The sequence below is a fragment of the Brassica oleracea genome, chromosome C3, assembly GCF_000695525.1.
Source record: "Brassica oleracea var. oleracea cultivar TO1000 chromosome C3, BOL, whole genome shotgun sequence".
NCBI classification, from domain to species: domain Eukaryota; kingdom Viridiplantae; phylum Streptophyta; class Magnoliopsida; order Brassicales; family Brassicaceae; genus Brassica; species Brassica oleracea.
This window is the reverse complement of record NC_027750.1, coordinates 23,715,454-23,742,041: the sequence shown is the minus strand read 5'-3', so window position 1 is coordinate 23,742,041 and position 26,588 is coordinate 23,715,454. Positions and strand designations below refer to the sequence as shown.

General features: G+C 37.9%; 5 protein-coding genes, 3 long non-coding RNA genes and 1 pseudogene across 12 annotated transcripts; 3 read left to right on the top strand and 6 right to left on the bottom strand.

Annotated features, from left to right (window-relative positions):
* Nucleotides 1-476: 476 nt before the first annotated feature.
* Nucleotides 477-10,178, top strand: LOC106330169 (pathogenesis-related protein 1). Its single transcript, XM_013768700.1, has 2 exons — nt 477-1,043; nt 10,023-10,178. The coding sequence occupies exons 1-2, from the start codon at nt 477-479 to the stop codon at nt 10,176-10,178; spliced, it is 723 nt and encodes a 240-aa protein (XP_013624154.1).
* On the bottom strand, nt 3,851-5,664 carry LOC106328011. Of its 2 annotated transcripts, none has more exons than XR_001267539.1 (4): nt 5,223-5,664; nt 4,569-4,962; nt 4,104-4,487; nt 3,851-3,995 (listed from the first exon to the last, which is right to left on the bottom strand). It is a non-coding gene; the product is annotated as an uncharacterized LOC106328011 (long non-coding RNA). The 2 variants fall into 2 exon arrangements; XR_001267540.1 differs by having other exon boundaries at nt 4,104-4,483.
* On the top strand, nt 5,953-7,525 carry LOC106328010 (annotated as a pseudogene).
* A 102-nt stretch (nt 10,179-10,280) lies between the features above and the next one.
* LOC106328012 lies at nt 10,281-12,641 on the bottom strand. 3 transcript variants are annotated; one of them, XR_001267542.1, is made up of 6 exons: nt 12,417-12,641; nt 12,081-12,346; nt 11,657-11,882; nt 11,393-11,569; nt 10,847-11,044; nt 10,281-10,377 (listed from the first exon to the last, which is right to left on the bottom strand). It is a non-coding gene; the product is annotated as an uncharacterized LOC106328012 (long non-coding RNA). The 3 variants fall into 3 exon arrangements; XR_001267543.1 differs by lacking the exon at nt 10,847-11,044; XR_001267541.1 differs by lacking the exons at nt 10,281-10,377; nt 10,847-11,044 and having other exon boundaries at nt 11,259-11,569.
* Nucleotides 12,642-13,294: 653 nt separating this feature from the next.
* Nucleotides 13,295-15,387, top strand: LOC106336010. The gene is made up of 2 exons (XM_013774717.1): nt 13,295-13,399; nt 13,503-15,387. The coding sequence occupies exon 2, from the start codon at nt 13,512-13,514 to the stop codon at nt 15,216-15,218; it is 1,707 nt and encodes a 568-aa protein (XP_013630171.1). The 5' UTR covers nt 13,295-13,399; nt 13,503-13,511; the 3' UTR covers nt 15,219-15,387.
* Nucleotides 15,388-15,480: 93 nt separating this feature from the next.
* LOC106336011 (40S ribosomal protein S23-2) lies at nt 15,481-16,928 on the bottom strand. Its single transcript, XM_013774718.1, has 4 exons — nt 16,845-16,928; nt 16,064-16,219; nt 15,847-15,973; nt 15,481-15,771 (listed from the first exon to the last, which is right to left on the bottom strand). Exons 1-4 carry the CDS (start codon nt 16,847-16,849, stop codon nt 15,631-15,633), a joined length of 429 nt encoding a protein of 142 aa, XP_013630172.1. The 5' UTR covers nt 16,850-16,928; the 3' UTR covers nt 15,481-15,630.
* An 872-nt stretch (nt 16,929-17,800) lies between these two features.
* On the bottom strand, nt 17,801-19,873 carry LOC106334027 (protein IQ-DOMAIN 1-like). Its single transcript, XM_013772393.1, has 5 exons — nt 19,814-19,873; nt 19,468-19,743; nt 19,020-19,241; nt 18,752-18,862; nt 17,801-18,568 (listed from the first exon to the last, which is right to left on the bottom strand). Exons 1-5 carry the CDS (start codon nt 19,871-19,873, stop codon nt 17,801-17,803), a joined length of 1,437 nt encoding a protein of 478 aa, XP_013627847.1.
* A 1,238-nt stretch (nt 19,874-21,111) lies between these two features.
* On the bottom strand, nt 21,112-23,178 carry LOC106332911. Its single transcript, XR_001268231.1, has 2 exons — nt 23,088-23,178; nt 21,112-21,271 (listed from the first exon to the last, which is right to left on the bottom strand). It is a non-coding gene; the product is annotated as an uncharacterized LOC106332911 (long non-coding RNA).
* A 143-nt stretch (nt 23,179-23,321) lies between these two features.
* Nucleotides 23,322-26,281, bottom strand: LOC106334220 (probable E3 ubiquitin-protein ligase MARCH10). 2 transcript variants are annotated; one of them, XM_013772535.1, is made up of 8 exons: nt 26,060-26,281; nt 25,466-25,918; nt 25,117-25,258; nt 24,758-25,043; nt 24,191-24,263; nt 24,016-24,106; nt 23,863-23,942; nt 23,340-23,773 (listed from the first exon to the last, which is right to left on the bottom strand). In XM_013772535.1, exons 1-8 carry the CDS (start codon nt 26,120-26,122, stop codon nt 23,615-23,617), a joined length of 1,347 nt encoding a protein of 448 aa, XP_013627989.1. In that variant the 5' UTR covers nt 26,123-26,281; the 3' UTR covers nt 23,340-23,614. The 2 variants fall into 2 exon arrangements, with proteins under 2 accessions (XP_013627990.1, XP_013627989.1); XM_013772536.1 differs by lacking the exon at nt 23,863-23,942 and having other exon boundaries at nt 23,322-23,773.
* Nucleotides 26,282-26,588: the final 307 nt, after the last annotated feature.

The following is a 26,588-nucleotide window of genomic DNA, read 5'->3' as shown; positions in this document are numbered from 1 at the left end:
CCAGTGGGAGGGGGGGGGGGCAGACATTGCAGTTTTAAACCATGTAGTACAGCTTCATTTAGAGAAGAAAATTGACCTGGATCGAAGTCAAACCTGAAAGGAACCTCTGACCATAATTGTTTGGCAAAGTGGCAGTGGAAAATGTTTCTACAGTATTCTAATAATCGGTTTAGGCGTCTATCAAGCCATTAAGGTATCAAATTAGTCATAAGCAAAAATGTTTTTTTCCACACAATTTTTTTAACTATTTTTTAAACACTGGTTAGTAGTGTGTACTTGCATACCTTAACAGTTGGAAGTTAAAACAAAATCTAAAAATAACGACAGTTTTTTTGGTTTTATAATGTTTTTGTATCAACCCAAAAATAATAATTGCACAATCTGTTAAAATGGCAATTCTCTAACTGAACAACGTAACAAAAACAAACCTTAGAAACAGAGAAACTCATGATGAGACACAACAATAATACAAAGACATGGAGACGTCTGTCAATCTGTCTCACCCATCATCATGTCTACTCTTATTCTTCCTTCTCTTCTCCGATCACCATTCCGCCGCCGGAACTTACATCCCCGGCATGTCAAATGCAGCTGCACGTATGTTCAACAGAGCGAGGAAAGCAAAACAAGCGAGGGAGTTTCTAAACGCTCACAACACAGCACGTGAATCTTCAGGCGTGCCACCTCTTGGATGGGACAAAGGCCTGGCCCGGTTCGCTGATAAATGGGCCAAACAACGTAAGCCTGATTGCAGTATGCAACATTCAGGTGGGCCTTACGGCAAGAATATTTTTTGGTACCGGCATAGGAAGACGTGGTGGCCGGAGAGAGTGGTGATGAAATGGTATGAAGAGAGGTTTAGCTACGACTCGAAAACAAACTCGTGCGCGTCGGGAGAGATGTGCGGTCATTACACGCAGATCGTGTGGCGAGACACGACAGCTGTTGGATGCGCACGTGTGAAATGTGATGAAGGTCGTGGGTTTCTTGTGGTGTGTGAGTATAATCCACGTGGGAATTACGAAGGTGAAAGCCCTTTCGATCAAACACATCTCGAGAGAGGCTATTAACATCCCACATCGCGTGGATGGGAAACGGTACATCGTAAACAGCCCAAGCCCAACATCTCGGACATACCACATCAATATGGGCCACTTGTACAGACTACATAGGTAGGAAACTGTTTATGTGAGAAATCATATGTTGGACTTTCACCATGGACTCTGATACCATATTAGTGATGAGTCTAACTCACACCCAAAAGCTAGCTCATGAGTGGAGGTTTACCCATACACTTATATATTGCCCAAGAATCACATTGATAAGCGATGTGGGACTTTATCTAATAGCCCCTCTCGAGATGTGGGTGGGAAACAGTCCATTGGAAACAGCCCAAGCCCAACATCTCGGACATACCACAACAATATGGGCCACTTGAACCAACACCTAGACGATGGTTATAAGTTGATTACTTGATTGTTGTATAGCATGATTAATGAGAGATTCTTCGAGTGGAGTTTTTATCGGAATATAAGAAACCGTTTCTTAACTTTTAAGTAAAAAAACTAATAACCGGCTCTTAATTAATGATGCTCTAATGTCCCTATTTTGGTTGCTTTTGTAATGGTCAAACATTCAACTTAATAAAAGCAGTACTTATCATAAAGCTATTTATTTGTTCGTTTGCAAAATTCATTATCACAAACTCGAAGACGAAATATGGATGAAATACTATTCGTCATGTTGATTATATAGTCTCACCCAAAAAAAGTTGATTATATAGTTTTTTTCAAATTATCAGAGGTTTCGAAGCTCATAGTCTCCACCTCAAAATCACTATGTAATCTTTACATTATTTTTACCTATAGTACCTTTGCAGTTAAGCTAAATTAATATAATACTCTTGCTCTTATGAAATAGTACATTACAAGCAGAGCCAGTCCTGAAGACCCTATTCGATAATAATCTTTTTTAAAAAATATATATATATATTTTTATTAATTTTTATTTTAGAAAAACACTTACTTTGAACTATATATCGATTTTAATCAAAAAAAATATATACTTTAAAATATAAAGTGATTAGTTTCGATAACATCATAAACATAATATATTTTATTTACTTCAGCTGCTAACATAATATATTTCGAAACTAATCACTTTATAAGAATGAGTGTTGTCTACATTCATCAGAACCAGAGATATGGAGTCACTTATTCTTTGACTGCACCTACAGTGCTGAGATATGGAGTCACTTCTGCTCACGCCTACACCTTTCCCCTCCTTCTGATTATAAGGATTGTTTAAGGTGATCGAAAGCACCAGTCTCAGAGACTAACATCATCCTCGTCACTAGGCTACTCTTCCAAGCCACCATCTATCTGATTTGGAAGGAAAGAAACTCTCGTTTGCACTCTGGAATATGCAAACCGGCTCAGACGATCGTTCAAGAGCTGAAGAAGACCATGTCTTTGAAGCTGGATCCTCTCTCAAGGAACATGAGGCTCGCTAGTAGCTCCTCTCTTACTTACTTGGGCACTTGGCTTAGTATTTTCTAAAGAAGGGTTTCGGCTCTTATAGTTTTTTATTTAGATTCCTTAAAGGTAGGTTAGTGCTTGTAAAGAAGTTTTTTGAAGTTGAAATAAAAGTAAAGTTTCTTAAAACAAAAACAAAAAAAAAAAAAGACTAATCACTTTATATTTAACTAGGATCGGCCAGCCCTACGGGCGGGATATAATTTACGTATGATATATATGTCTATATTATTGTATATTTTCTTTGCATGTGTTTTATGTTAGGATTTGAAAAAATGTATAATAATGTTTATGGTTGTTAAGATGTTTGGGCATGGAGAAAATACGTTTTAGCTCTTATTGGTAGTGTCTTAGATATGCTTTGGAACTAATATATGTTACTGTTGTTTGCTTTACAAAATGATCTGTGCGAGGAAATGATCACCGGAGGTCAACCGCATGAAAAATTAGATGTGGTGTGAGTGAGGTTGTATGCTTTCGAATTAATATGTGTTAATTTTGTTTAATCCTTAGATAATAGTAGAAAAGAATCAATAAATTTTAAATAACTAAATAGGGGTAAACGGAACATTTAACATTTTTCTTAATTAGTGTGAAAAAATTAGAACGACATCTAATCTGAAAAAAAGTTGAATATTATATAATACTGGTGTAGTTTTTTATGTGTGAGTACAGTTTCAATTAGAAAAAAATGGTCGGCTAATATATATTATAACGACTCCGTGAGCTTTCATTTTGTGGTTGTTTAATTGTTTTGTTAAAATAATTTAGTTTAATGGCTAACTGTTAATATTTTTAATGGAGTTAATAAATAAAATACTTTTTTTACAGTGGCATTAAAAACATAAGTATAATAAATATGATGATATTTTAATAATCTCATAAAAATATATTAACCTTTTGACAAAAAAATACTAACCTTTTTATATATAAATGTTTTGTAATATTATGTTTTACATTGTGGAAAGAGATACATATATGAATATTGGATAGTAATATCTCATTTTTAACTCATAATTATCTTTTCAAAACTGAAAAGTGAATTTATTTTGTTACTTCGAATCTCTAATGAATCATAAACCAAAGGATTATATTTAATAGATCATAAAGCAAAGGATTACTTTGAATCTCTAATGGATTATATTTAAAAATATAATTTTACTGAGCGCAGGTTTATAACTCTAATTTATAATAATAACTAAGTTTATTTTTAGCAAATTTTAATGAGTTTTCAGATTTGTCGTGCATGTGAAAATATAAATTTAACCTACTTTTGTTTATACTTAAAACAATATATTTGAAAAATGTAACTCTAATTAGTAAAAATATCATATTCTAATAATTAAACCTGAGCATTACAAAAAAATTTCTATATATTTGGACATCGGTTTATAATGTACGTGTATCATTGAAATTAACAGGATGTCTTCATGTCTTCACGCCTCTGTATAGCCTCAACACCTGAAAGGGAGGATAACATTTTTTTAATCAATAATATTCTCATGTACGATACAACAACAAAAAAGAATATAAAAATCAAAGAGCAAAAGAGAAAGGAGGAGCTCTCACTTATCACAAATCTGACAGTATTTGCACCGACTGCATACCCAACGATTCAAGATACCATCACCGCACAGCAATATGTGCAAGAAGTTTGCAAGTGGACAGCAATAAAGTCCTCAGTTGTCGCAAAAGGAAAACAAACGAACAAAAAAGATAGTAAATTACTTTATAGAAAGTAAAGATTACTTTATGCATTTGCAGCAGATCCTTGGAAGCATTCCCAGATAAATCAGTCTGTCCAGAAGCTTTTAGAGCCTTTTTGGTAATTGTTTTCTTGATCATTGCTTTCTTCTTTCTCTCTGTGCCATCTTCTTATCGACTTATTTGGTATATATATAAGATCCTTTGCTGCGCTTGGCCGGTAGTCACCATCGAAATATGCGAGCCTAGCTGCAGTAACCATAGCTTTACATTCATCGTTTGCATTAAAAAAATTGATCATTTCAACATATATAAAGTTGAGTCAGTAACCTCAACAAAAACTGGCATGGTACTGTTCCAGGTTGTGTATGAAGCATACTTACTAAGCTTTCTATGACTCACTTTTGTTCTTAACATCCTAAACTTCTTTCCTCTGTTCTCTCTCGTTCAACACTGAACTGCAACTCAATGTTTCTTGACCTGTAACGGTGTAACCTCGTATTATTTCCAAATCATCTTCGATTAGTGGCAACCGGTTCTCTGCGTACTTCATGATGAGTGTGCATATATTCTCTGCTTTGACCCGTCTTGCGTTTATAGTTGTTACAACCGTCAAGAAGTGATCAAGTTGAAGGTTCGATTTACAACGATATATCTACATCTTCTGGTATGTCATGATTATCATTGCAGGCTTTCCAAGCAAGCAAGTCGCAGCAATGGTTGCCTGAAACCCTCATGAACATACAGAACAATCAACAAACGGTTTTAAATTGTCTTATTCAACATATGTCAAACAAAAATCTAAACAGTAAACTTGGTAATAAGGATTCAACATGACAGAAACATTAAAAAATATGACAGAACAATCAACGCACAGACTAAATATTCCTCATTTAGAAAACGTCAAACAAATATCTGAACAGAAAAACTTCATAACCAGAGGAAAAATTAAAATTATGAACGCAAGATATAATACATAACAACCTGTGAATCCAGTATGAGCTTATCCACTCGCCTGAGTTCGCCACCGCCTCGAGACGTTCCTGGCCTCCCAGAAACGGATCAACCGCAATTCAACGGTGGAGGAGCATCGTCGATCCAGTCTTCAAATCAAAAAGGAAAATTGATGCGCTAGCCAGTTCTCAGAAAATAAGTTTAATGGTTGGTTTTTATACGGGCAGATACACCGCCTCGCAAGACGGAACTTCACATTGATGGCTCTATATAGTGATTGTTCGAGTTAAGAAGAGGTTAAATGGGATGAAACGGAGGCATTTCGACTAATGAAGAAGAATCTCAACCGGCCTAATCGAATCCACCAATAGAAGAACCCTAAATTTCGATCAGACGCGGTAGAGGAGATAAAGGTTACTCAATATTGGGCTCGGTCACTTGAGTAAAGCGTGAAGACCAAAACTCAACTAAACCCAATAAATGTCGCTCGTTACTTAATGAAACGCAGAGTATTTAGAGGAAATGGACATGTGTCGTCTCCTGAAGCATCGAATTTGTGACTTGGCATCTGACGTGGTCTCACAGGAGAGTCACAAACATTTTTTTATAATAATAGATAGATAGATTGATTTACTTCAGCTACAAGCCTGTCCCAGTTGACTTGGGACCAAAGTAACGAGATAGTTGGGCTTTATCATCAGGCCCACTAATAGATCACTAGCCCTAGCCAAAACCAAAATATAAATACCGTATTAACCACTTCAGCTTCGAAAAACACTAGACGTCTCACAGTGAGAGAAGAGACACAAACCCTAAAAGTGAGAGAAATGGTCACCGCCGCCTCACGCCCCCTCGTCACCGTCCAAGGCCTGGACAACGACATGACCACCGACCAATCCCCAACCGTCGTCCTACCCAACGTCATGACAGCCCCCGTCTGCCCCGACATCGTCAGCTTCGTCCACGCCCAAATCTCCAACAACTCCCGCCAGCCCTACGCCGTCTCCACCAAAGCCGGCCAACAGACCTCCGCCGAGTCGTGGGGAACCGGACGCGCCGTCTCGCGTATCCCCCGCGTCCCCGGCGGCGGAACTCACCGCGCCGTACAAGCTGCCTTCGGTAACCAGTGTCGCGGCGGACGCATGTTCGCCCCGACAAAGGACTACCGTCTCTGGCACAGGCGCGTGAACGTCAACATGAAACGCCACGCGATCGTCTCCGCCATCGCCGTTCCCGCTCTTGTCGTCGCTCGTGGGCACAAGATCGAGAACGTACCCGAGCTGCCTCTCGTGGTTAGCGACTCTGTTGAAGCCGTGGAGAAGACGTCAGTTGCTATCAAGGTTCTGAAGCAGATTGGTGCTTATGATGATGCTGAGAAGGCTAAAGAGAGTATTGGGATTAGGTCTGGCGTTGGTAAGATGAGGAACAGGCGTTACGTCTCTAGGAAAGGTCCTCTTGTGGTTTACGGCACCGAAGGTTCCAAGATTGTGAAGGCGTTTAGGAACCTCCCCGGTGTTGAGCTTTGCCACGTGGAGAGGCTCAACTTGCTGAAGCTTGCGCCCGGTGGTCATTTAGGGAGGTTTGTGATTTGGACCAAGTCTGCTTTCGAGAAGCTTGAGGGGATCTAGGGGATCTATGGTTCGTTTGAGAAGGGGTCGGAGAAGAAGAAGGGTTATGTGCTTCCTAGGGCCAAGATGGTGAATGCTGATTTGGCGAGGATTATTAACTCTGATGAGGTGCAGAGTGTGGTGAAGCCGATTGAGAAGGATGCGACGAGGAAGGTGATGAAGAAGAATCCGTTGAAGAATTTGAATGTGATGTTGAAGTTGAATCCGTATGCTAAGACTGCGAAGAGGATGTCTTTGTTGGCGGAGGCGGAGAGGGTTAAGGCTAAGAAGGAGAAGCTTACAAAGAAGAGGAAGACAGTTACTAAGGTAATCTCGATTGTTTATTGTTTACTCTCTATTGCTAATCTGTTATGTGGTTTAGTAGTGTTGTCTTAAATCAATTCCGAGACTAGATCATGGTGGCTTAGTAACTAAAATGCCTTTGCTTTTATGGTCTTAGTTCGTGTATCTCGAGTTTTGTCTTTGTTAGTGTTTTGTAGACATTAGTAATCAGAAGTTAAGAGTTTTTCTAACTGTTTTAAATTTGTTAATCTTACAGGAGGAGTCATTGGCGATCAAAGCAGCAGGGAAGTCGTGGTACCAGACTATGATCTCCGACAGTGACTACACCGAGTTTGACAACTTCACAAAATGGCTCGGTGCTAGCCAGTAATACTATCATTATGGTTGAGACGGTTTCATGTTTAGGGAAAGGTTTTGGTTTTATATATCTGTTTGGTTTTTTCTTTTCGTAATACTAATGTTCAATTTCTATTCATATGAAAATTTATATTTCAATTTGATCTTTGTACAAAGTGTTATGTAGATTTGATAAATAAAGTGATAAATTTTACAACTATCGTACTATGAAAGTAATATCATTATGATGATTTTTGATTTTCTTTTTAGGTTTAGACGTGGACAACAACAAGAGCAATGACGCAACTACTACTAATCGCACGACTATGAAACGAACATAACCTGCGACATAGAGTCCCGAGTCGCAGTCTCAGATCGCTGGTCGCGGGTCGCTGCCACGTTCAAACGATCTGTCTCTGAGTTTTGAGAATATCGATGATGATTGTCTCTGAGTTTTACTTTTGTGCAAAATGATGATTCTTATGAAAAATGTCAATTTCTATTCATATGAAAATTTATATTTCAATTTGATCTTTGTACAAAGTGTTATGTAGATTTGATAAATAAAGTGATAAATTTTACAACTATCGTACTATGAAAGTAATATCATTATGATGATTTTTGATTTTCTTTTTAGGTTTGGACGTGGACAACAACAAGAGCAATGACGCAACTACTAATCGCACGACTATGAAACGAACATAACCTGCGACATAGAGTCGCGAGTCGCAGTCTCAGATCGCTGGTCGCGGGTCGCTGCCACGTTCAAACGAACATAACCTTTCATTTTTTTCATTTTTGGACCTTACTTTCATCAATCAAACTACTATTTATATATTCTTTTGTTCCTCAAAATGAATGCTTGTTCTATTTTGATCTAAATTAAGACAAAGCTTAAGTTTTTGTCAGATTAAATCTTTTCATTATTACTATTAGGTCTGAAAATGTTGAAGCATCTTGTTATCTCGTTATTAGAGCATCCGCAATGGTGAATCCCATTGCGGAGTCCTTAGATAGTTAAATATTAATATTTTTTTTGTTTTGTTTTTGTTTGAATAGTGAAGGATCTGAATCGAAATATTGAGTCCAATGGTGAGTCTCATTGCGGAGTCCTTAGGTATATAAATATATATTTTTTTTTATATAATTTTAGAAAGGAAAATTTAAATAAAACATGATTAAATAAAAACATGATTAAATATAAAGATTACACATAAGGGTTTATAAGATGTAACGGTAGCTAAACACACGGTCAAAGCAGGGGAAAAGACTTGAGCATTCTCCTAATTCATCTGTGAGAAGACTCACCACTCTTTCTGCTCAAGTATTTGCTCAGGAGTTTATGTCTAGAGATTTTTTCTTTAGTTTCTAAAACAGCCTGTAGCTTCGTCAACTCCTCCTCCCTAGCACTCTTCTTCTTCTTCTTACATCCAGCTTTGGCAGCCTTTACCCCGGGAGGTCTACCCTCTGGTTCTCCGTCTCCCTTTTCTTCTCTATCACCCTTCAAAGGTGGTTCCCGCTTCTCCTTTCCACCGTCCTTAGCCGTATGAGTTGCGCACCATTTCTGATCATGCCTCAGCTCCCTCCAGCAGTGATCCAGGGCGAACTTGTAGCTGTTATTAATGAAGAAAATGTCTAAAGCCGCTTTCATGATATCATCATCATTTTGCCCACTTCTCTGCTCTCTCAAAGCCCCATCATAGCATCCAACAAACTTGGATACTTGCTCGTTTATCCGAGCCCACCTCTGCTTGCAAGGACGAAGCTTCCTCGGTATAGTACCCACCAGGAGAGGGCTTGCGTTGTAGTAGTCAACGATACGGTTCCAGAAAGCATCAGCTTTCTGTTCAGTGCTCACCACAGGGTCCTTACTGGTGTTAAGCCACGCACCAATAAGGATTTTATCCTCTGTGGGAGACCATTTCCTCCTCTCCTTCACACCAGACTCATCGGGAACTTGGCTACCAAACCAATTAGCTTCGGGTGATTCAAGGTCAATGGGGATTTGACTAGTTAGTAGGTTTACATAGCCGGAAGTGTTAGCCATGTTTACAAGTTGGTGTGTGACATTATTCTACCGACAAAGACCCTTAAGTAAGCTAACTTCCTACTAATTAAAGCCTATCAAATCAGAGCAGTTGGGTAGATAGAAAGCAAATAACTATCATTTAACACCAAAGCTAGGCCGAATTAATTCCTAAGTAAGTAATTAAAGCAACTCAAATCAGAGCAGATAGCAAGTTACAAGCAAACTAAGTTCATTTCAAACACAACAACAGTATTAACTTTTTAAAAATATCATACCTTATTACAGAAAATCCCGAGGACCGCCACTCTCCTTTGAAACCTTTCCAATGATTCCTGAAAAAAACATGAGATAAAACATTAAAAAATTTCATCAAAATTCAAGAAAATACAATGAAACAGAGGAGAGAAACTTACCTCGCACAATCAATAACACCAAACCTATTAAAACTAACAGACATACCGTTAGCTTAACTCCTGATTTGTTCTTGGAAAGCTCATGTACCGTCTTCTCAAGGTGAAGGACCTTCTGCTCACTCTCATAACCTTGGACCTTAAGATCCCTAAGTTGTCTCTGAAACTCCATCATCTCCTCCATTACTGCCACTTCCCACCATTTCCAAACGTGGCAGTCTCCACCATTAGCATTGTCACACGTAAAGTACCTTCTGTATGGATTTTTAAAAGTGTAAGAGCATCCGAGAACAGATTATGAATCACCAAATTTGTTCCAAATATTTTCTATTAAATCATATTTCAATCGATGATGTGCCTGGGTATCGTGAACATCATCCCGAATGCTGTCAGCTTTATCCCCGTAAATCTGACATTCGGCTTCAAGAAGGGAGGTTATGTCTAGAGACTCTGATGATGAAGAGGGCTGACTGTAGTAATCTTGTCCCATTTTCGTTAACCTGAAAGAAATTATGTACGAACATAGTTAAACAACAATAATTATCATCACAAAATGAATTCAACGAGATATAATAAGAGAAAGTTAAAAGAAGATTGAACGAGCTTAAAAACAAATTAGTTAGCGAAACGAATTCAACCAAAACCCCAGTACAACGCGTATAATCATCAGCTAAAACCAAATATTAATTCAACGAATTCAAATAATTAAACGAATTACAACTTAAAGAAATCAACGAGCTACTCAAACGGAAGCAACGAGCAACGAAACAGAGAACATATCGATTGAACGAGCTTTAAAATCCCTCTCCCCAAATCATTTTATACCCAAATCGTTTTGAAACCCTAATTTTAATCGTTAAACGAAATCGATTCAAACCCCATAACCCAACCAGATTGAGAGGAAGCAAGAAGATAACGTGGTCTGAATCGAAAAATCAGAGGAATCAAGAAAATTACGCAACGATCTACCTTCGTAAAGCACACGGAGAGGAATCGCCCTTTCTGTCGCCTTTCTCACTCGAGCCCTTTTTTTTCTACGCGGTCGGTCGAAAATGAGTTAACCATTTTTGACCCAACGCAACACAAACGACACCGGCCCTCTCAAGGATCACACTTGGACCTCCTAAGGATCACACTTGGACCTCCGTTGCAGTCGCTCTTAGGCTCCTTCCCACCCAAATAATCCGTTTTGAGTCATAACTCCAGTATCCATGTTAATATTAATTACTAGAGCATCATTATCCTAGAGACCCCTTAAGAGTCTCTTAATTAATTTTTAATACTATTTAAATAGTAAATTTGGTTAAGAGACTTAGTTAAGAATTTCAACTTTTAATCCTCCATTGCAAGTCTCTTATTTAAAGGTTTTTTTAAAAAAATATGATAAAACAACACATCAATGAGAATAAGCTTTGGTATATCTTCACAATTCAAGTAATAACACACCATAATCAATAACAAGAACAACAAAAAAAAGAACATGTAACATGAAATAGAACAACACCAATCACTCACATTGTAAACTATTGAGTATCAAGAGGAAGCCCATGTGCTTATTCCGGTGGCAGTGACTAAGACGGTTTGAAACCCTTGGTCATTTGTTTTCAACGCACGCTGTTTCAGTGGGGCAAGAAACTTACGAATGTCAGGACCAAAGCCACGATCAAACATAGTGTCTGCCTCATCCAGCACCTGTGTAAAGAACACATCATCATTGAGCTTTGTTTACTTCCAAAATCATGGAACATATAGTGTCAAGATACCAGAATAAGAGCATACCAAATATGTGATATCTCCATAGACCATGTTTCCTTCTTCGATATGCTGAAGGATCCTACCAGGGGGTCCAACAACCATGTCTATTGCATTGTTCAACGAATCCTCCTGTGGTCTTATCCGAGAGACCAAAATGGAATCAGTAAAGCATCATCACCTTATACAAGAGGATATCAGCAGCCATCAGAACTGGATAAGTTAACAATGACACAGAAGCATTCTCACCCCCCTGCCAAAGAGACCAAAATGGAATCAGTAAACAGGATATATACATTGTTACAACCAGTAAAGATAAACTCTTTCTTCCTCAAAGGCTAGAACTTTACAACAAAACCCATCAAAATGTGATGAATTTTAGTGAAACTCTAAATCTTTACAATAGCGGAGCTACCTAAGGATAAATTTGATGAAAGAAGATGGCATTAACCTGAAGAGTGACTCAGTTTTTGACAGCGCTGAGATAGTTTCCGAGGTGAATTAAACTTGTAGGCTGGACTCCAGAGACCACACGTTTCTTGCCATCAGAAGAGTAAAAAGAGAATTGTAACTAAAGAAGAAGCATGAGACAAATACAAAGGGCTTTACTTTACAGAAGGAGAAGAGGTCTCGTCGGAGCAATAGCATCGGAATCGAGGAACGGGAAGAGGGTTTGCGTGTCTGAGGAATCTGGTGCTATAGCTGAGACGAGCGAACCTGGAGGAAGAGGGAATTGATGAGCATTTGAAGATGGGGCGAGTAAGGGAAGAGCGTGAGGGTAAGTAACCTGGAGGAGGAAGAGAGGATGAGACACGTAGCGTGTGCCATTTTTTCAGGATCGTGTGCCGCCGATGCCTCTCCAGCAAGATCGTGTGTTTTAATTGATCATGATCTGCGATGAAGTGGGATGAAGTTCTGGAGAAGGTGAAGAGGGAGGAAAAGGAATCATAAGAGACGTATCTTCTTGTCGCTGATTAAGAGACGTAGCTTAGGTTTATTTCTATTTTCTATTTTTTTTTATCCTAATAAATCTAAGAAATCCTCTTAAAAGACCGGGATAATGATGCTCTTTCTAACTTTAACAAGTCCACTGTTACAAGCTTTTCCATCACTTCAAGGAGATTGAAGATGCTTGATAGTTTATTATTTTCAAAACCTCAAACCCGTTTATTAGTCACGTTCTGTAGGTCTCATGACAAGCCAAGGAAACGAAGATTAGTCCAATAAAGTAATAGGGGTTTCTAGCTATGGGTTTTATTAATCGGCCCAATTGATTAAACCCTAGGCCCATTTATTACAGAAGCAAAATGTTTAGTTGTTCGCCACGTATGTAACCAGAAAAACCTCAAATTGATTTGTTATGAAATAATTAGATAATTTGCAAAAAAAAGTTTATACGATTTAAACAACTTTTACGAAATAACAGAACATGAATTATAAAAAAATAAATATTTACTATATTGTTGGATATATTCAGACTAATTATTAAAAAAAAACATATTTTTATCATATATGCATAAGAATATGATGATCCATATAACCAAAAAAAAGACCTCAAAAGTGATTTGCATAACAACATGATGATAATGATGATCCATGTACCCAACATGATGATGATGATGATGATGATTAAACACAAAAAAAAAAAAAAAAAAGACACAAAACAAGAAACCCGTTTCTGTCTGATTCGGTTTTGAGTCTTCATTTACTCCAAAGAAACCACCTCCCGCCGCCGGAAAAACCGCAGTCTCACCACCACCACTACCGTAGGTTCGTTGACCGCACCCTCTCTCTATTTCTCCACTGTAGTTACTAGTATCTGATTTTTTGAGAAATAAAGTAAAGTAATATCTGATTACATTTTCTATTTTAGGGTTTTGTCATGTCGACGGAACAAGAACGTCTTCCCTCGGTGTCCTCCGACGCTTCTGATGACTCTAAGGCGTCGAGGGTTGAGGCCAAAATGTCTGATCTCCCAGCTCAGGAGCTGGATGGAGACGAGCAAAAAATGACTAAGGAAAGTGAGAAGAAGGAAGTCTCAGTTAATTGCAAAGAGGCGAATGGTGAAAAAGATTCTGGTGGGATACAAACGAAGCTTCTGGTTGACAAGGAGGGTTCTGATGGCTCAGGAACAAAAGCTGAGAGCTTGATTGATATGGACTCTGTCATTGCTTTAGAGCCATATGAGAGCAAGAACGAGAGTCCTTTGGACAATAATGGCAATGCCCCTGTAAGGTCGAAAGTGAAGTTCCTCTCTGACTCAGATTTGGTTTGGGCCAAAGTAAGGAGCCATCCCTGGTGGCCTGGACAAGTGTTCGACGCCTCTGCTTCCTCAGACAAGGCCAAGAAGCACTTCAAGAAAGGAAGCTTTTTGGTGACGTACTTCGGAGACTGCTCCTTCGCTTGGAACGACGCGACAAAGATAAAGCCTTTCCGACAGCATTTCTCACAATTGGCGAAGCAGAGCAGCCTTCCTGATTTTGTAGATGCGGTTGGGTTTGCTTTGGAAGAGGTGTCGAGAAGGATAGAGTTCGGTTTGGCTTGTTCTTGTGTAGGGAAGGAAGTCTTTGAGAGGGTCAAGACTCAGAAGGTAATCAACCCTGGAGTCAGAGAAGAGTCAAGTAGGGTACAAGGTGGAGACAAGGTCTCAAGTGCTGTCTTCTTTGAACCTGGAAGCCTTGTGGAGTATGTGAAGGGCTTAGCATGTTATCCAAGGTATGATGCTTCTGATGAGCTGATGTTTGTGAGTCAGAGAGCTAGGCTACTCGCTTTTAGTCGCTGGAAAGGCTTTATTGAACTTCCTGAGTTTGAGACTCTTCTAGGATCAGTGGAGTCTGCACCCAAGATGAAAGTGTCAGCTCCTGAACCGAAAAAGAGTACTAAAAGGAGAAAGACAGAAGACAAAGATGACTGTGAACGTGATGGAGTCTTTGAGTATGAGGACACTACTGTTCTGAAGAAGAAGAAGAAGAAGAAGAAGGAGAAGACTTTGGCGGAGTTCATTGCTGAGATACGCTTAAGCAAGAGTAATGGGAAGAGATCACATGGTGAAAAGAAACGCAAGGTTGTGGATACGAAACCGACAAAGTCTGCTAAAAATATGAAGACCAACCTGCAGAAAGAAGATTCAGGATCTCCAGTGTCTCCCACGAATGATCAGAAGGTTACACCTAAGAAAGCTAAAACAAGTTTTGGAATTGGGGCGAGCATATTGAGAGTAGCAAACCAGATGCATTGTTCAACAACACCTACTGGACTCGTACCCTGCAGCAAGAACAATGGCAGTGGAGAGCCTTCTCCTAGTGAAATGCTTTCAAGCCGCCACTCTGCTTCTGCTACCAAAGCCTCAAGTGGGAAACCCAATCACATCAGCAAAGACAAGCTGCAATCAGGAGAGCTTGAACATGTCGTAAAGGAGACAGCTAGTACTAACATTGTGGAAGACTCGGTGGTGTTGGAGTCGAGGGACTTGAAAGATGATGAACAGATGGTAAATGAGGAGGATAGGAAAGAAGCTGAGAACATTGTGGGTGAGACGACTGTTGTGGACAGCAGCAATCTAACTGAGCAGCTTGTCAACAAGAACTGATCTGATGGAAGGAAGATTCAGCTGTACCGCCTAATGCACTAATCAAGAACAAGACTTCGGTTATAGACACTCTTGTAGACAACTTTTGTTTTCTTTCTAAGTTCAGGTTTGTTTTTGACTATATTTGAGTAAAGCAAAACCTTTGAGGGAGAAAAAGGTTACAAACTTATTTGTTGTTTCACTGAGCATGAGCTGAGATATAACGCTAGCTAAAATTAGTCATAGTGAAAGCTTCAAAGTAAATATAATACTTTAGGCAAACTGAATCCAAAACAGACGAGATAAAACCAAGTTTAAAACTCAACCACTGGTACATGTTTGAGAATCTTTGAAGCAGAAGAACAGAGGTAATGGCTTCAAGCCTTGAAGTAACAAGAATCCATTAACAAAGAAAAAAAACAGTAGAGAGTCTCTAAGACCTAGGCTTCTCCTTCTTCTCCTTGAAAAGAGCCAAGAGTGAGACACCAGACACCTTCACCACCTTGAACCTGACTCCGGGAATATCTCCGACGGCATGTCCTTTACGCCCAAACCCAGCAATCAACACCTCATCCTGCATACATTATCAACGAATCAAAAGGTTGTAAGCACATTACTAATGAAACAAATGATAATTAATCTAACTTACGTTTTCTTCAATGTAGTTCAAGCAACCATCGTTAGGGACGAAAGCAGCAATCTTTTTGCCGTTCTTGATCAGCTGAACTCTGGCACATTTACGGATGGCAGAGTTAGGCTGCTTAGCCTCAATACCACTGCAGAATCAAACAACAAGCTCAGAACAAAATCAAGGAAGAAAGTGAGATGCATTGGTTAGAGAGAGAGAGAGGTGGTGCAAGTCTTACATCTTCTCAAGGACGATTCCTTTAGCGTGGGACGAACCAGCGAAAGGCTTCTTCCACTCGTTTCCTTGGTGACTCTTCTTGTACTGCTTGTCAGCCCACCTCTGGTTAATACGGAGCCTCTTCAGCTTGCGCCCAGCTCCCATACCACGTGTCTTACTGAAGAGATTAGAAAGACAGCACATTGAGGTTACAATTGACATAAAGTCGGAAACTTTATCAAACAAAACACTTTCAGCTAGGGAACACTAAGAAGAGAGTGAGTTAAACTAGACATGAGACATTGTATTACCACATTTAACTGAAACTCAGTAAAGACAAGCATTGAAACCATACTTGTGATTAACATAACACTAGCGAGAACTAAGAGTTGAACCCAACGGGAAGAGGAGACAACAAACACATTGAGGTCACAATGACATAAAGTTAGAATCTTTATCAAACAAAACAAAACACTTTCAGCTACGGCGACATGAGGCGGCATTGTATTATCACACTAAAGTTCTAACATTTATCTGAAATCCAGTTAAGACAAGCATTGCATCCTTACTTGTGATTAACATAACACAATCAACCAAATTCACCATTTCCATTATTAAGCGTAGAGAACTTAGAGGTGAGAGCACAACCAGAAGACAACGAAACAGCAATCCTAATCAGACAAGGCATGTATGATGGAAGTTAACTAATCATTGCGTTTCACCGAAAACATGAAAACAGAACACAAACACTAAAACGGAGAGATGAGGTTGGAGACAAAGGATCCCAAGGGAGGAAAGCATACCCCATGTTTGCGACGGCGAGAGAGTGAGAAGAGAGACTGTGGCTGCAACTGCGGAAGGCGAGACGTGGAGAGAGGAACCCTAAAGCTAAGAAACTATTTATATATAGTGGTCGGTCGTCAATTGATATGCAATCCGGTCTGGTATAAACCGGTTTGCTTTAAGAAGACGGATTGTTAAGATTTTAATTGCATTTTGCGGTTTTCTTCTTTAGTAAAAAGTCAAACATTTTTTAGTGGATTTTGTTGAATAAAAATTAGAGCGACTGATAAACTTCTTAAAATAAAATTTGTTTGCTAAAAACAGTTAGAGCATTGGGGTTCTTAGGATTAGAACGGGGTTCTTAGCGGAATATAATAACCCGTCTCTTAACTTTTAACTAAAAAAACTAAGAACCGGTTTTTAAATTATTTAAAAACCGTTTCTTAGTTTTTTTTAGTTAAAAGTTAAGAGACGGGTTCTTATATTCTGCTAAGAACTCCACCTTAAGAACCCCCAATAATCATGCTCTTAATTATCTCAGTTATTTGGAAAATGAAATAAACCATATTTTATCATTTTTATGTCCTTACATTTTGGCGTTTTAATTTCGTAAGATATTTGATTTTTAGTCATTTATTTTTAATGCGACAAGAAAGAGAGAAAAAAAAAAATAGAACCGGTTTCCTTGAATTCAGCTTACAAATCAATTTTGGTATGGTTTAATCCAGGCTCAGAAGTCAGAACTAATAACATCAAAACTATTTGATAATGTAACATATATATGAAGCAATTCAACAGTCTATATATCGATAAAAATATGGAAAAAAACCATAATAAAGGTTATATGATTGACAGAGACTTATGCTGCACATTCTTGTAACCAACATTGCATTGCTTGCATGTAGTTGATACAAAACTCAGAACACCATCCTTGGTGCAAAAATGTATATATAGTGGTAGATAAATAATACTCAGGTTAAGCACACGGCGTTTTCACCGCCTTTAAAACGCTGTTTTCAACCTTGGGCGGAGCTGAGGATCGTCTTGGTTTGGGTGCAGGAGAAACTCGTTTCTTAGCTGCAGGTGCTTTCTCCCGTAAAACATCATTACTTTCCTCTTTGGTTGCCTTGGTCGCAGCAGATGAGCTCTGTGCTTTGAGGTTGCCACGTGCTGGGTTTGTGGGAACCATGTTGCGACGTCTAGCCACTGAGCTAGCCAGCCCTTCGTCGTCACTAACCGATGACCTTGCAATGCCCTGCCTACGGTTCTTCTCCGAACTCTTGGGGATTTCATCGGCTGGTTTTGTGGGAACCATGTTGTGACGTCTAGCCGTTGAGCTAACTAGCCCTTCGTCATCACTAACCGATGACCTTGCAATGATGTTCCTACGGTTCTTGTCAAAGCTCTTGGTGATTTCATCAGTGGTCTTGGGTCTTATAGACGGTGTGGTTGGCTTGTTCTTTCTCGGGTTTCTAGTGGTGGATGATGATGATGATGATGTTGATGTGGTATTTGGTTGAGTCGAGCTGTTGAGCTTTTTGCGGTTTGAAGATTTTGTGGTTTCTTCTCCATGGGAGCTGCGGTTAGTCGAGGTCTTAACCGCTGGCTTAACGGTGTTGCTTTGTTCTTTCTCTGAGCTCTCCTTGTCAGCCGTCCACCTTTCCAACCAACTCCAACCCCAAGTAAGGTTATTAGGATCCATGAACATAGTATATGTATGTTTCAAGTTGCTCTTCAAGTGTTGCTGCAAATATGAGCCACATATGATGATCATTAGGCATTACTCCGAGTGAATTCAATACTATTAAGCCACATTTGTCAAGATATCAAACTCCATGCCTCAAACTGCTTTGTCTACAAGTTTAACTTCCATGTTCTAGCACTTTATTTGTAGCAACACTTCAGCTTATAGTGTGAAAGTAAGTACCTGATGTGTGGATGCATAAGCCAATGCCCTTTCCTTCCTCATTGTGGCCGCCTCGTTCTTATTCAGCAAACCTGCTTCAACTTGTTTCTTGGACTGATTGTTGACCCCATTCTACAGAAGAAAGAGCAAACATGTTAGGATTAGGAAATAGATAATCAAGATCCCATCAGAAGATGTGACTGAGTGAGCAAAAAACTGTGGGAAGAATAAATGAAACATAGAGTGGTGAATGAAAATTGCATCTGAGATTATACAAAAGGTGAGAGACCTTGGAGCCTCCTATCTTTTTAGCATGCTTCTGAAGGAGATGCTTATGGCGAGCCTGACTCTCTTCTGCCATCCGGATTCTCATAGACCGGATCTTTGACTGCATACGAGTGAAAGTCTGCATAGATCTAAGAGTATTTGCAGCTTTCCTTTGTACAACCAATCCTTCCATCAATAACTTAAGCCTAGCCCACCTCCTCATCCTCAGCGCTTCTCGTCTTGCCTACATTGTAGAAATTATAAATTTTTCCTCATATTGCATGCAACTCAAAGAAAAATCAACCAAACACAGCTTAATTCTATCTAATCTATTTTAAACAGAAAGAGATATAAAGTAAATTTTGTTTAATCCAATTTCAAACAGCTTTTTAACAAGAAAGATGCAATATTATTATTAATCAAGTCCTAGTGAAGCCAAAACCATGAGTATGAATAACCAAAGTACATACCAAATGTCCCCTAAATGTAGACTGGATAAAGATGGCAGCTGCTTCTTCCCCTGCAAACCTATCAGGTGAAGCTGGTGGAGGAACAGACTCAGGAGTTGAATCTCCAAGAACATTTTCTTGTTCTTCTGAAGGAGGAGGAGATAGATTCTTCTTCTTCTTGTGTTCGTAGTTGACCTCATCAACTCTGACCTCAAACTGAGGAGGAGAGCTTCTGGATCTTGCAACCAATACAGGGTAAGAAATGACACTCTCCTCAACCGATTGATGTTTCAACTTCTGCATATGATTTTACATCAGTATAATATAAAAGCTCATAGTGCTAAAAGATAACAAGCTTGATGATTACCTTTACATCTGGACTAAAAGCCTTCTTTACGTTCTCCAGCCATTTCGCTTTCTTGACCATCTCACTTTTTTTCTGATCAGTTAGAGAGAAAAACAGGAGAAGAAGAAGCTTAAAATTCAAACATATAATCTTTCTTTCTCCAAAAACATCCCTCAGAGAGTTCTTCTAGTGGTTTAATTAGTGCGACTTTTAAAGAAATGAAAAATGCTAATAATAAGAAGAATTTGAATCGGTCAAGTTTGTCATTCTTTGCTTGACTTCTTGAGATGAAATCCTGCGATCACGTTGTGATCTAAGAGTCCATTGTTTTGTTTCGTGTCTATTGTGAGATCCCACTAATTAGCAACTTCTGTGGGGGCCTACCTTGAGTTCGTTATTTAACAGTTTGCCGCTCTTTTTTTTATATGTAACGATTTTTTTAAGTACATTGATTTATTTAACACTAAATGCACGAGTCTTGCTACATCATTCTCTGTCACGGTTAGTCAGATTTGATATTATTTTATTCTTGGGACAAATGATATTAGATTGTTTTGAAAGGTATATACCAAAAAGTTGTTGAAATCCTTACATATAAAATCTACTGTTCTATATTCATTAGTCATAACTAGTTTTTATTATAATCCTTTTATGAATGTTTATTAATTAAGCCGAGGACTTCGGGTGCTGCTTCTGCTTCAAAACGTGGGTCATCTTATAATAATAATCAACAAGGTTTTAGTGCTTTTTGGAACTCTGATGATTTTTCAAAAAGTATATGTTCATGCTGTTGTGGGATTACTATCACTTGCATGATGGGAAACATTTGAATCTTGGTTAACGTTTAAAGAGCGTCCTGAGGTCAGTCTTATTCGATGATTGAACTGTGTGCATGCGTTTCTTCTGACTTTTGGATCTTTTGGGTATATATAATGATATATATAGTTGCGTTTACTCTTGAGATTTGAGTGTCAAGTATATGATCAGTAGATTGGATAAGATGGTCGGTTACTAACTGCCTAGGCTTCCGTAGAGAGGAATAAGCCTGTATTTATGTGTGGTTCCAGTTGCTAATTGGCTTACTTCATCTATAAGTCCTCGTAGATACTTTTAGCTGTTGTCTACAAGTCATCGTAGACAAACTACAGTCAACTCAAGAAAACAACATACTAACATCGGAACATTCAAAACTAATAAAGAGTCACATGATGTGTAGTGAGTAATCAACAAAAGGATCATCTGAAACTAAAAGGTAACAAAAGTTCTACTCGCCAGGAACTTGAACGCCTTGCTTCGGCTTCTCTTTCTTCATCTTCTTCTTTGAAACCGGCTTCTTCTTCCTCGGAGGCAAGTTCCTCTGCGCGTATGTGTAAAGGACGAAGTTCCCTACGAGAAATGCCACTAGCAACCCTCCAATCACAAGAAGGACTATCAGTCCCGGGTTAAGCCCTTTGCTTTCGATCTTTCCCTGTCTCATTGCTTCTTCAACAACTTAGAAAATGAAATCAGGATGCAAGGAGTACAATATGAGAAGTGACACAAGTGCTCAACAATAGCAGAACTCAAACAAGCATGAAACTCTGCAAAGACCAAAACTTTACCGATCCAATTCCACAAAACCATGCTAAAACTTCATGTGATCATCTGAAATGGACTCAAAATGGTCACAAAATTCAATCTTTAGAACCGGAACGTCATGGATTAAACCAATTGGATCAGAATCTGATCACCAAACCAAAAGCAGCGAAGAAGATAACAAGATTTGATCTCAGTCAACACAGTCAAATGCAGATCTAGCGATTCGTCATCGAAAGCAACGAGATTTGAACTCAGAGTTCTAACAAGGAAACAACTGAAAAACGGCTTATTCATGCCCGCACTATGAAGCCAGGGAAAATACATACCCAAACAATATTAACGTGCCAAAACATTTCTAAACTAAAGAGTAATTTGAATTGCATACCTAAACTCATAATAAATAGCTAAAACATGCCTATAGCCGGTTATATGATGATTTGAACTAATTTTTTTAAAACAATTTGTAGTTTAGTCCCCATAATTCTATTTTTTGTAAATATGCCTTAAATAACTTAAATAATCAAATTTATCGTATTTATAATTTTAATTTGAAAAGTACAAATTTATTTTTTTACCAGATTTTAATTAAATTTAAATAATAAATTTAATTATTTATCAGAAATTTAGATAGTTATCATATACAATATATTTTTTTTTTATCAAAATCATATACAATATATTAATTAATTTAGTTATCAAAGTATGTTATCTACCTTATTAAAACATGAGAATTAATTATAAATAATCTTACTCATATGTATTATTTACAAGAAATACCACCCTTACTTAATAAAAAGAAAATAATGGCTAGTTAACCAAAAATAGTTTCGAACGCAGCATCTGAAGAAAACAAATATCGCACAAAACCACTAGACCATATTACATTATTTTTATTTTGCTACAAAACTAGTATGTAATATTAATAATACACTAAAAGTTTACAAAACTATTTCCCGATTAATTCTCGTATAATTACCAAATAATTGATTCGGCGCTAGGTTAGGGTCAAGCGCACACATAATGTCTAGTGTAACTAACATTGGTTTTGATAACTACAAACAAAAATTACAAATTTTTAATTTAATTTATATTATATATATCACGCAAACACATAATAAAATTTGCAACTAAAATAACCTAAGAAAATATAAAAAAATATTTTATAAACTTTAAGAACTAGTGACATTAAATCAGGCTTTAAATTATGATAATGTTTTTATGTTGTTTTCTATTTATTTAAATTGTTTGTATCAAATATTTCAATATGAAATAATAATAAAAATAATATATTTATATTATTAAATCTGTTTTATTTGATAAAAAATATTTCTATTTTATATATCACCATATATTAAATTTTATTTCCAATTTTGAAATTATAAATAAGGCCAATTTGATGATTTTAATTATTTGTGGCACTTTACAAACAAATAAAATGATAAAAACTAAAAGATAATAATTTAAAAAAATAAATCAATATATTTTAAAATGGACTAACACGTGTCAGTTACGAGACATGTTTTAACTATTTATTATGAGTTTAGGTATGCAATTCAAATTCCTCTTTAGTTTAGGAATGTTTTGCCACGTTAATATTGTTTAGATATGTATTTTCCCTGATTTCATAGTGCGGGCATGAATAAGCCGTTTTCCCAGGAAACAACACTACACATGTAGTAGACAAACATATTATTCATAGAGTGGATAAAGATCTTACAGAGAATTCATCGGCCATGGCTACGAGAGATCAGCACTAGTCGGTTGCGAAGACTAAAACATTTTCTAAGAAGATTCAGCAATTAATAACTGAGACGACACTGCTCCCTAGTCCACGGGGTTATCTTTGTAATATATAAATATTTAGGGTCAATGTAGAATAAAATAAATTTATGGGTGGTGATGCATAAATAACAGAGACCACTGCTGCTAGTACACGGAGTTAGCTTTGTAATATTAGAAACATTTGGGGTCAGTGTAGAATAAAACATGATGAGTATATATATATGTCCTTTGTACTTGCATTTTTGCGCAAGACAGTACCAAAAAATAAGCCTTTATAACACGCCTGATATACTCTCAGATTCACACACAAAAGAGACCACCCAAAAACAATCTTTAAACTCTTCCAGGTATCATCACTACTTAATCCACATGACCAATCTGTTCTCACATCTCTAAACCGCTAGTGGAACATGTGATCAGCATTCATGAGCTCTGGCTTCAGTTTCATGATCCATAGATGCTCTAACCTGCTGTCTGAACTGGACTACTGCTTGGAGGTTCAGTTGTCCTCTGGACTCTCCTCCATTTTGCAAATTCGGCTATACCCGTTTGCCCGCTCATGGTGAGTCCAAACCCAACCAATGTGGCTAAGAGAATGGACACGACCGGCTTCATGTGAACCTGGACAAGTAAACCATCACAAATTAGGAGATAAAACAAGAACCAGAGTTTATATCATGTTCTGTTCTTGAGAGAATAAAGACTCTCACCAATGAGAAGAAAATGTGAGAGAAAAAAACTACAAGACCGAACTGAACTGTTGCGTAAATCCAGATATATTGCTTCTTCACTACACAACAATGAACAGGAGATCAAATAAACTGATGGGGAAGCAATTTTTTTTACTGTAAAGGAACTTGTACCCATTGTTGTTGTTGTCATAGAGGCAAGAAGACCAAGAACGCAAGAGAATGGTAAAGATATTGCAATGGCGCCGGATTTCATTTTGGTCAGCTGTTAATGATATTAGGACAAGAAGATGTTACATAAGCTTGGTACATGAAAAAGTGTAAGAATCATAAATTCACTAACTCTTACCAGAAGCTGCTCGAGGAAACAGAAGTATGCAAGCATGCTTACAATGACAAGCACTGGAACATCCTTCCATACACTGAAAAGAACGAGGGTACCAGTCAATAACATACATAAAGTCAGAAATCTTTTTCAAGGGGTGTTATAGTCCTTGGCATATTAACTGAAACCGAAAAGTCGAACCGGAACCGAACCAAATAAAAATCTGGACCAAAAATTACAAAAACCCGAATAGTACAATTTATCAAAACCGAACCAAAACCGTGTTTCTAAACCAAAACCGAAACCCGATCCTAAGATAATTATATATATAATTTAATTTATAAATCGATCATTATTTTTATTAAAAAGTCTCAACTTTTTTAGTTTTACTACTCAGGTTTTCGTTTTTTTTTCGGTTTTAAATCCGAACCAAACCCAAACCATTTATAATTCGGTTCTGTTTTGGATTTTATAAAAAAATAGAAACTCGACTAGAACTCGACATTATCTGAACCGATCCGAAAGATGTCCAGTTTTTAAATGAGTCCTATATACCCCAACCTGAACCGGAATCGAATGCCCAACACTTGCCTGTAGTGAGAAGCCTCCGTATCAGCATCTCCAAAGTTACCCTGCGAGTTCTGCATTCGAAGCAGAGTCACAGGGAGATTCTGAACCTCTTGCTTACACACATCACACGTTCGGTTCCCTTTAATGGTGAACCATTTGATTGTACATTCTTTGTGTGCAAGAGCTAATTCACCTCTACACATACACTCCATCTTGAAGGCATCCGAGTCTTCTCCCAATTCCACCATGCAGATCCTGCACACAGCTTCTTCTTCAGGAACATCTTCTCCTCCATCAACATCCGTGTCTGAAACATTACCACCAATATAAGGGTTCTAAACATCAAATGACTGGGGAAAAAAAAAAACAAATGCTCTAACCGTTAAGTTTAATATTATTTCTTGCTGGCGTCATGTTAGGAGTAGGAATCACCCGGAAAACACCTGCTTGCCTTAGACTACCATCTTTGTTGAACGCTGGAACGGAGCGTGATCGGTGTATAGGCAGTGGAGGGCCTTTCTTCTGTTGAGACAAACATTAAAAAATTAAAATTATGGTCAAACCAACAATGAAGTAAAGCACAAGATAACCTGATCAGTACTTAAACTTATGTTACAAGCAAAATGCATTACTTAAACATATACTCTAGTGAGACCAAGGCAAAGTACAAGCAAGAAAACACCTCTTGCCAACAAGACAACAACACAAACCATTATTGAAGTTACTCACCATGGAAGTAACCGGATCAACCACATATCTCCCATGTGTAGACCCAGGATTAGAGTGAGCTAAAGGGGTAACAGGCAAGGACTCAGTTTTCTTCAACCTAGGAGTCAAAATATTACTGAGAGTCCACGTGGACCTGTCCCTCCCATTGCCTTCAAAGGCCAAATCATCAGCTTTCTCGACATCGCTGTTCCTGTTTTTGAAGCTCAGCTTCGGGACTAGATTCTTCAAACTATTAGGTTTGTTTCTTGAAGAGGAAGGGCTGAGTGATGCGCCGCGTTGGCCGATTCTAGGACTCGACATTGGAGAAAAGTTTACTCTTTTAGCAACAGGGCTTGATGTTAAGGATGCATTTCGTCTCGAGAGATCCTCCCCGGTGTCTTCAGGTGTTGATCCCGACACAATGCCACGTCTCCATGGGTCTTCTTCTTGTGCAATCTCAGGAGAATCTCCATCCTACAACACCAAAGATCATTTCGAATCCGATATGAAACAGAGATAATAAGATCATTAAAAGGCTTAATCTTTTTTCACATAACAGACTCAATTATCCAAATCAAGCACAACAAAAAATAATATAGATTATGAAAAATCTACCCTTTGAGGTGGAGGAGGGAGAGAGCTATGTTCTTCTACGCGAGGTTGATCTCTACCATCCATCACCGAAGTGGGAACGAAAGCAGAAGAAGAAGACTAAAACTACAGAATCAATATCAAAAACTGTAGTTTAAGAATCAATCTGGAACCCTTTTTTTTTTGGAGGATAAAGGCGACACCTTTTTCTTCTGGGTTCCTTAGATTGATTGAGAATATGTGATTGATTGATCTCATTCATACATTCATTCATTCATTATATCACTGACTGTTTTTTAGCTGAAAAGGTTAAGTTTGGTCCGCTCTTTTTTTCTTTTGTCGTTTATTATTTATTACATTTTAAGTAGTTAATTTATGGCGCATACTGGTAAGTTCGTTATTTGTGTTTAAATAAAAAATATTTTACTATAGATTCTTGATATTATTAATTTATAGAGTTCAATTTAGTGAGTAATTTTAATCAACTAGATTTTTTTTTTTTTTACTGTATTTGATAAATACAGTTTGACAGAAAATTTAATAATGTATGGTT